General features: G+C 33.1%; 1 protein-coding gene across 2 annotated transcripts; it reads left to right on the top strand.

Moving 5' to 3' along the window:
* Positions 1 to 2527: 2527 nt before the first annotated feature.
* Positions 2528 to 5102, top strand: LOC131633429 (GATA transcription factor 1-like). Of its 2 annotated transcripts, none has more exons than XM_058904142.1 (3): positions 2528 to 2687; positions 3710 to 3873; positions 4385 to 5102. In XM_058904142.1, exons 2-3 carry the CDS (start codon positions 3712 to 3714, stop codon positions 4937 to 4939), a joined length of 717 nt encoding a protein of 238 aa, XP_058760125.1. In that variant the 5' UTR covers positions 2528 to 2687; positions 3710 to 3711; the 3' UTR covers positions 4940 to 5102. The 2 variants fall into 2 exon arrangements, with proteins under 2 accessions (XP_058760125.1, XP_058760126.1); XM_058904143.1 differs by lacking the exon at positions 2528 to 2687 and adding an exon at positions 3101 to 3399.
* The last annotated feature ends 4475 nt before the right edge of the window (positions 5103 to 9577 follow it).

Genomic DNA, 9577 nt, shown 5'->3' with positions numbered 1-9577 from the left:
GTCCCCAATTGCTTATAAAAATTGATCCCAACTGATTCAATTATACTTCCCACCCGACTGACACAGAGGCAGGTCAATGATATTTAAGGCTTACCCTGACTCTTTCAGTGCTTGACCAAGCCTCAGTGGCAAATGTTCTAGATCGGCCAAAGGCCTAATTGGCCAAGGCCCAATCCGTCTCAGGTCCACTCTATTCGACCCAAATATAAAATAATTCACATGCGATGATAAGGTACATAGTCTCTAATCTTCACTTTCACTTTACTCATCTTGAACCTTGAACTGACATGAGTGTTGAAGTGCTAACCATGCAGGCCCCATCGTGTTGTCGCAAACGAGATCAGAGTCACTGTTTAAGATAAACAATTATCAACCTCTGTTAATTTCTGGTTCCTTCGCAGAGCTTGAGCATCCATTTATTTTTCGCAAACTGAACAAGTACAAATATGTGTGCTTAGGAACCCACAAGTTACAAGTATGAGTAAAAACATTGGTCCCCGTCTAGGTATGAGCTAAGGTACATGATGTTTTTTCAAATTATTAGTACGGGGACAAATATTATAATACTTGCCTAAACTTTGCCCATTGTCATCCCTATCTAACAAAGACCATCTGATTCACGTACTGACGTGAACGAGGATCTAACAATAAACTCTTCTATGATCTTGTGCTTCAATATGTAATGGAGGGTGTAGCTGTAAACACTATGACACACAAGTCATAGACAACCCTAAGTATGCATTTTTAGGCATTCAATGTGTAGACTTGAGACTGATTCAATGTTTGCATTTTATTGGAAAAATTTAGGGTTTATGAGGACCTAACATATTTCATTTGCTACAACTATTTTCAAAGACAAATGTCATAGGATCCATAAAATTTGACGGTCCAGGTGATACAATCAGCTTTGGTCAAATATACTTATAATGCATGCTTATCTTAAAACTACGAAGTTCTAGAACATTTTTCATTATTTTCTTCCTTTTATGTTTTGACGTCAATTCATTTATTCGTCTTTCTGATCCAACAATTATTGAATATAGTCTTTCTTAATTGTCATCCAAGGACCATTGGATGAACCCAAAGGCCTATTTAACATATGTGTCGTCAGATCTTATATGCTATAAGAACCAAGTGGTTTGGGCCTTGCCCCAGACTAGAACACAAATATATACAAGATTATGATATACTTTTTTTATAACCAAATTTTCAATGCAAATGGATTATGCCAATGGATTGAGATAAAATTCTTTAAATACATGATTTTAAGTTATTTTTAAAATAAAAAACTATTTATTGAAAGAAATCTCTATATTTAAATATTGACCATATTAAACAAAGAATCTCTTAATTATGAAATAAAATAATTTCTTAACAAATCAAAATAAAATCGCGTGAAAAGTCTCCTTTGGAAAATCAAAATTATATCTAAAATAATTCCATATAAGTAAAAGCAATTAATTCAAAAATGCAACCAAGTTCAAAGAAGATATTATCGTTTAAAAAAATTTCTTAATAAAAATTTTGTCATAAAAAAAATTTGAGGTTAAAGATAGCATTGACAGTGGAAAATATCTTTACACTGTCATTCAATTGAATTCATCAATCAGCCATATCACATAACTTTTTAAAAAATAATAGTGTGATTTATCATTTAACATGACCGTGATTGGTTGACAGTGTAATATTAACTTTTTGAAAAATAATAGTGTGATTTAACATTTAACATGACCGTGATTGGTTGACAGTGTAAAATTATTTTACACTGTCAGTGTATATCGTTTTTTCTCAAAAGATTTAACAAAGAAATTTAAAATATGATCTTATATAATTTATTCATTTTGTTTTTAATATTTTTAAGGTTTAATTACACTTTTAATCTTTTGATTCTGACCATCAATAAAATTAACCACCTTATTTTAAATACAAATAATTATAGTCTCGTTCATATTTTTGCATTTAAAATTGATAAAATATTTATTTTTTAATGTATCACTTATGATATATTAAGTTCCTCAAGAATTCTTATATATAATGACATGTCACATTTCAAACACATCATTAAAAAAAAAATGAAAAAAACACAAATTTTAAGTATAGATATGTAAAACAAATATTAAAACTTTTAAAATTCCAATTAGAAAAATAGAATCAATGAATAAATTAAATAGAAGGATCGAATCGATAATTTAACCTATTTTTTATAATAAATTAAAATGTTATTAAAATACGACTTAAGATATATTTTAATATTTTTAATAATAATTATCATTTACGATTTTAATATATTTGACCACAATAATGCATTGTATTTTAAAATTAAATAAAAAAATTCCAAAATCTCAAAATATTAAGTCTATTAAAAAATTATAAAAAATGAAAAAAATTCATTTAACTTAAATTTTAAGAAAAATAAAAAACAACTGAGTCAAAAAATATAAAATCAGAATCTTAGAAACTTCCATAAAAAAATGAAAAGACAAAAGAGGATAATAAGAATATTAAGATAAATACTGAAACAAAAATAAAAATACAAAAAATGGAGTTTCCCTAATCCCCAACACGTGCCTCACCATCTCTCGTTCGCTCTATCAGTCTCTCAGTTTTCTTTTGGGGTTTCTTCTCTCTCTCCATTGCTTCTCACTCGCTCTCTTGTCTCTCAACAAGTACACAAACGTCAAAAGCTGGTAGCTTCTGTTTTTTAAACCTTAATCTCTGTTCTCATGTTTTTTTTTTTCTTTCACTGTTTCTTGTTTTTTTAATGATACCATTCCACCATGTCTAATTTGACTATGTGTTTTACTCATTAAGGTGTAAATTTGTTTTTTTTATAATTAATTTGAGAATTTGCTGTGGGTGGTTTTGGTTGAAACATTTCATGGGTGGTTGGTTTTTCCCTTTTCTTGTTTTTTTAGTTTAATGTTAGTATGTTACTGCATTGCTTTTGTTTCTTGTTCCTCATTTTTATGTTTTATTGAATTTTTTAATTTGTTTTTTCATTTGTAAAATGTGGTGTCTTTGCATTTTTACAATTCTTCAATTGTTTATTGTCAATCATTTCTTTTACCTGTTATTTATTTTGTTCAATTGCTGTCTTTTTATCGGTTCGCTTAATCGGTAATCATCTTTATTTAACTGAATATGTCTTGTTGTTGTTTTACTTTGTTTTTGATAAAGCTTGTTGTTTTCATAATAAATTTTTATTGTGTTTCTGAAACTTGTTGCTTTTTTGTCATGGAATAGTTTTAAGTTGTGGTCATGAATTGTGCAAATGGCAATTGCAAGTTGTCTGTAGACTCTGCACCAGTGTTATCGAATATCTGCAATGGCAGTGCCATGGCGGATATCTGTGGTGGTTTTTGGGCTCGCCGCAATGGAAAATATCGGTCGATATTGCAGGTTTTTTCCACCATAATCCGCTATGACTGCGCCACAAAACTGCTGTTATGGCGGGATTTTGGCTCTCCGCCATGGACCGCCATCCCCCATAGACAACACTGGTCAGCGCTATATGTGAAATAATGTTAATTGCTTAAGAGGGTTGTCGTATATTTAGACTTCGAAAATTTGTATTTTCTTCCACTGCTTACTTTTATGGCATGCTCTTCGCTGTTTTGTATTTTATGTTTGCACGGCACTAGTGATACCGCCATTTGTTATCTCTATAAGACCTACTGTTGAACTTCAACGTACATTTATTTGTTTTCAGGGATGGAAGCCCTTGGTTCTGTGGATGACCTTTTGGATTTCTCATCTGACATAGGCGAGGATGACGATGACAACACTAAGAAAGCCTTTCCTTCACTTAAACCAAAATGCGGTGATCCACTGTCGCTTGATACATTGGACCTGGCCGATCCAAATTCATTTTCTGTAAGTTTTATGGTCTATTTCAACCTTTCCAAAATGTATGCAAGGTCATGAGAAAATCATTGAGTATATTAGTTTTTGATCGAGTTTTGACTTATTGAAACGTGGTCATGGAAGAGAAAAGCATGCGTGAATTATGATTCGATTGGAGTCAATTAGAAATTTAGAATTGTGATATGTTATATTGTCCTTGTCCAAAGTAGAATAATTATAGGTGCTCGCAGTTTTTTACTTGTTTTTCCTTTTAGTATCATTGTATTTGAAATCCTAGATTGTTAGTTAGTGTCTTCGGTGCCAACAATATTTCCTATCTTTACATCAATGTTTTCATATACTTGTGATCACTGTTTCAAGCTTTCCATGTTGCCGGGTCCAAGCCACATCTCTCTCGTTGTGGATTAATTTATTGATTCAAAGTTCACTGCATCATTGACTAGTTGCATCAGTCCGATTCCTTAGTTGACTTGTGAAACCTCTTTTTCTATACTTATGAGTTATTATTTTCTTGTTCCAGGAGTGTGCAGAAGAAGAGCTTGAATGGTTATCCAACAAAGATGCGTTTCCGGCTGTGGAAACATTTGTTGACTTAGCCTGTATTCAACCAGATATTTTGAAGTATCAAAGGACAACCCCGATGCTCGAGAACAGCACAAGCAGTAGCAACAGCAATAACAGTAGCAACAGCATTACCCTGCTAAGTGGCTACAATCACATAAAGTTCCCTGTCCGTGCACGGAGCAAGTCTCGCAGTAAGCCTCGCATTGGCCTTGCTGACACCTCTAACCAGCTATTCTCGTGGAGACTACCGAGTAACAAAGTTTCAAAAGAACGAGTACAAACCTTGGCCATTGGGAGGAAATGTACTCACTGTGGAGCCGAGAGTACTCCACAATGGCGGGCAGGTCCAAATGGTCCAAAAACACTTTGTAATGCATGTGGGGTTAGGTATAAGTCTGGCCGACTTGTGCCTGAATACCGCCCTGCAAATAGCCCAACTTTTCGCAGTGACGTGCATTCTAATTCCCACAGGAAAGTATTGGAGATGAGGAAGCATAAGGGAATGGGTTGATAGTCATGGATAAAATGAAAAATGGTAGTGAAACATTGCTTTTAGCATTTAGCATTGCTAAAAGTTAGGATTTTGTTTTTCATTTTATTCTGATTAATTTTTAGTCCATTTTTGCTATGGGATGATTTAGATTGGCAGTGAAATTTTTTTATTAAAATTGAAATTAGAGTCATTAAATCCTTTTCATAAAATTTGGGTTTTTTATTTTTTTGATTTGATTGTTTTTATTCTGGTAACATGTACTTTGATAGTGATCAGGGAGAAGATGAACTGTTGGGATTTATCGTCAGGTAGAAACTCTTATGATTTTATATGTTCTCATCTTGATCTCTATACTTCACTTTTGGTTTCCGTGTTCGTCGATACCGACTATTGACCATCTCCGCAAAGCTTATTTTCCTTTCTCTTAATCTACTCCATTGCACCTTATGATCTATTGACCTTGAGTTTTTCTTCATTGATACTATTCCATCTCCTCTTCTATGTGATTTCAAGGCACTCCTTTCAAGCCCTTTCCTCTCATTATCATCCTTATTCTTAAACACTTTCTTTCCAATTTCCCTTCTATCCCCTTTCACCTCTGCCAATTCTTTCATGTGGACAGGTTCTATGTGCTTCATACAGAGCTAGCTAGATTTTCTGCATGATAAAATTACAGATGTTAATGTTCAGGGTTATTTATGGTGTCTAGTGTGGTGATACTATATGTTTATGCAAGGCTCCATCATAAGGAGTTTAATCATAATATGTATTGAGTTTGAGTTATTTGTATTGATGAGGGATTGGGGTTGTTTTTTGCCTTTGGGGTTGTTTTCTGCCTTTGACCATATTGCCTTGGAATCACTAATGCTAACTAGGAGTGCTAAAATAGGTTGGATCCCCCATGTTAATAAGACATTTTTGTTGGATTGAGCCAAGATTTCGAACCAACATTTTATTTTTTTAGTGTTTTTATGTTAATACCCTCATATAAATACTATAAATTTTAAAAAGTGCAGGCCGCTATTGGAAATTTTGAAAGAATATCGAATTTTTTAAAAAAGTTACATTTTTTTACCGTAACATGCGGGAGTTCACCAAAAATTTCAAATTTTCGGTTAAAAGATAGAAATTATTGGAAATTTGAAATTTTTGAGACTTGCCTAAAAAATTCAGAAATATGAAATTTTTAGTATAGCACCAGTAAGCCTTTTCCCCCTTACTTTTTCTCGAATTACTTAATCAATAAAAATGCTATCGGACTAAATATATACATATAATAACTGTCATACATACAAGAATACAAAACAAACATGGATGACTTCTTAACTTTGTCTTTCTAGTGACTAAAGCGACCCGCATATGCCAATTTTCATGCTTTTTGCATCATTAATACAATTCTGTCCCCAGCGGTCAGTGACGGGAGACAATATGCAATCAAATTTCAACTTTATCTAAACCCAATGATTATTGTTAACTAAATCAACAACAATGATTTTATGTCGGCTCGTATACATCGGTGGAGTTAAGGCAAGAGAAAAAAATGTGATGTTAAGTCTTTTGGAGGGAGACAAATGCAACATTGTATCTAGAAGCAATAGGGTAATCCATATCAAGAAACGTCATTCATTTATCCATATCCTGCACTCCCAAGTGGTATACTCGTAAAGCATTCCTAACTGCATAAACTATGTCATAAAACAACTTGAAAAACAATTGAGTGTGTTGATGAACTTGGGCATTTGTATGCGTATGTATCAAAGGCTATGACTCTTCGTCCCATCCAAGTAAAGCTGCAATAGCATGAAAACCATAATTTTCATTGTCACTAGTATCAATAATGTCCCAGATATATGGATGTAAGAAAGCAGGAAACTGTGACAAGTAAACATGTCTTGAAGATTCGGTGGATGGTTGACTACCAATCGACATACTTGGCGGTTGACTTTTAGTTGGTTTTGTGCATGATTATTTCATAGTCTGACTCCCATGCGAGCCATCGACTTACTCCCACTGACTAGGATCACGATGCAAATAACTCTCTTGACTTTTTGACTAATATTAACTCCCTTTTTTTGGCTTGTATTTCACTAACGGTGGACACCTAGAAGTTGTGGATGAATGTGTTAGTTCCCAAATCTTTTTCTTTAATACCCCTTGGCCTACAATATCCAAAGTAATGAAATATGTCTTAAACTCTCCACACTCTGTTGCTAAATCCCACGGTGTACAACTCTCATCATGATTGACCTCATGCTTTGCAATGTGCAATTTCATCCAAAATACATGAATTAAGTCTAAAGGAATAAGATTGCCTAGTATTTGAAAACCGACGAGCTGACACACACATGATAATCCATGTGTTGTTCTAATGGAGCAACCATGTCTTTGTTGGTTTGAACCAACAAATTTTACCATTTCTAGTTCCTTTCCAATGAGTTGTATACATTATCTTGAGATAAAATCGCGCAAGTTGACATATAATGGAGTGTTATACCGATCTTAATGATGACAATACTTTTTTGAAACGACACTCGGATTGAACCCAGCTGCAACTTCAACATGGTGCTCACAGCATCACAACTTTGGCATAAATCTCCCCGACTTGTAGTCAACATGTTTATAGTCTCCAATGAGCAGACTCCACCCTATAAACCATAAATAGAAATATATGTTAAATTACGATTAGTTATGTAATAACATCAAACTATCATGTTCCGTGTACCTGTTTGTTGTTGTGTTCCCTAAATGAGTGACGTTATTAGTCCCAACAACAACAAACCTAACTTTATAAGGTGTCAACCATGCTTCATTCACATATTTAACAAATAAAGAAATATAAGCACAAACAGTCTCAAAGTACTTGAAAAGTTTGACAAACTCAGTTTCTATATTTACCAGTAGCTTGTGCCCATGCTAAAACTTTAGATTGCGGCTTAAATATCTGTCAATTACAAATATAAAGAGTAAACTATCAATATCATATAGACGAGAAAACCATTACAATTTTCATTTAGTACATAGAAAAAATACATCATCAGCGGTGAAGAACTCTGTAAAATCTATATAGAAATTCTTAGAAGAAGTTGTTAGTTTTGGCCCACACAAATAAACATTTTTCTGCAGAACTACCATAAATTTCAAGTATAAACAAAATTTCCAATATACCGAAAATTTCAAATTTCCAAAATATTTTGTTATTAATAAAAAATTTTAGAAATTTTTGGTATGCTTTTTTTTTGGTTTTTTAGCACAACAATACAATTTTCAAAAATTATGGTAAATCGTCTCCGGAAATTTCGTAATTTTCACACAATTTCCGCTAAGAACTCGAATTTGGATATCGAAAATTTTGTTTTTATAACATGTCCATAATGATTTTTTTTTACGGTTTGTAAATTTTTTTAGCGTAAATTATAGCAAGGGCATTTGTGTCATTTGGATGGCAGGTTAAATCTTCCTTACTCCGCTTATCTTAAAAACAAGGCACAATAGGGCGAGTATGCCCATTTACTACCTTTATACTTCATAATGTATTGTGAATTTATTAAATGTGATAATTTGTTATTAATTATATCATTAAATTTCCAATAATAATAAATATATTATGTTTTATGTACGATTTTTTTAATATGAGTACTGTTGGACTTTCCGCCTTAGTTGCGGTCCCCTCCTAGTCGCCTTAATTGCGACACTTTGTCTTGCCTCATTGTTGCCCCTACCACCTTCATTGTGTGTGTGTGTTTTGAAGGGGTGGATTTAGTCCTACATTTCTTAGAAATCTGACATGTGTTGTGTTTATAAGTGGGAACAATCCTCACCTTACAACCTGATTCTGTAGAGATGTGTTAGGCTCAACCTAAATTATGAGATAGTATCAGAGCCTGCCTTAGATCCATTGTTGGGCTTCCCGCATTGTCCACGCTTCGGGCTCATTTGGCCCAAGCGTGAGGAATGTGTTGGAATTTCTTCCTTAATTATTTTCCCCTAGTCGCCTTAATTGCAGCAATTTGGCTTGCCTCATTGTAGCCCTTAACACCTTCATTATGTTGGATTTGAAGGGGTGGATTTAGTCACATATTAATTAGAGATATGACACGTGTTGTGTTTATAAGTGGGGGAAATCCTCACCCTACAAGCTTGTTTTGTAGAGATGAGTTAGGTTCAACCCAAATTCTGAGATTGAAAAAGAAAATAGAGTAGCGACCTATCCACTGTTAAACGATAAAGGCTTAATAAACAATCCTGTAACCCCTACTTTGACCTAATAATACTAACATTATTATTATTATTATTTTAAAAAAATGTTTCTAGGGTTTGATTGAAGGAAATATGTCATTCTCTCTTATCATTTTTCTTAAGATTTTTCTTATTTCGTGTGTTGATTAAGGATGTTTTTGGATTTTCTTTAAGGACCTTACAAAGAACACCTCTTAGATTTAAGTAAGAGTGTCCTTCGTCTCTTGTTGTTACTATAAACATAAGTCTTAACTCTTACGTAAGGAATGTTCAATTCAAATTTGTGCAATGTTAATCAAAGTTTTATTGAAAATACTGTAAAAACTAATAGGAAATACTAGTATGATGAGAGAGGATTATTACATGTAATCAAAGAACGAAAGTTCCTCAACAATTTTCTTTCATATGGAAGCATTTAAC

This window comes from Vicia villosa, unplaced genomic scaffold (assembly GCF_029867415.1).
Source record: "Vicia villosa cultivar HV-30 ecotype Madison, WI unplaced genomic scaffold, Vvil1.0 ctg.001125F_1_1, whole genome shotgun sequence".
In the NCBI taxonomy this organism is placed as follows: domain Eukaryota; kingdom Viridiplantae; phylum Streptophyta; class Magnoliopsida; order Fabales; family Fabaceae; genus Vicia; species Vicia villosa.
The sequence above is the reverse complement of the archived record's forward strand: the minus strand, read 5'-3'. Positions and strand labels throughout refer to the sequence as shown.

What these genes read in the sequence shown, in the direction of transcription:
- LOC131633429 (XM_058904142.1), top strand. Translation starts at nt 3,712, where the DNA reads ATGGAAGCCCTTGGTTCTGTGGATGACCTTTTGGATTTCTCATCTGAC. An exon ending in CCGATCCAAATTCATTTTCT is followed by an intron (nt 3,874 to 4,384) that starts GTAAGTTTTATG and finishes TTCTTGTTCCAG; the next exon opens with GAGTGTGCAGAAGAAGAGCT.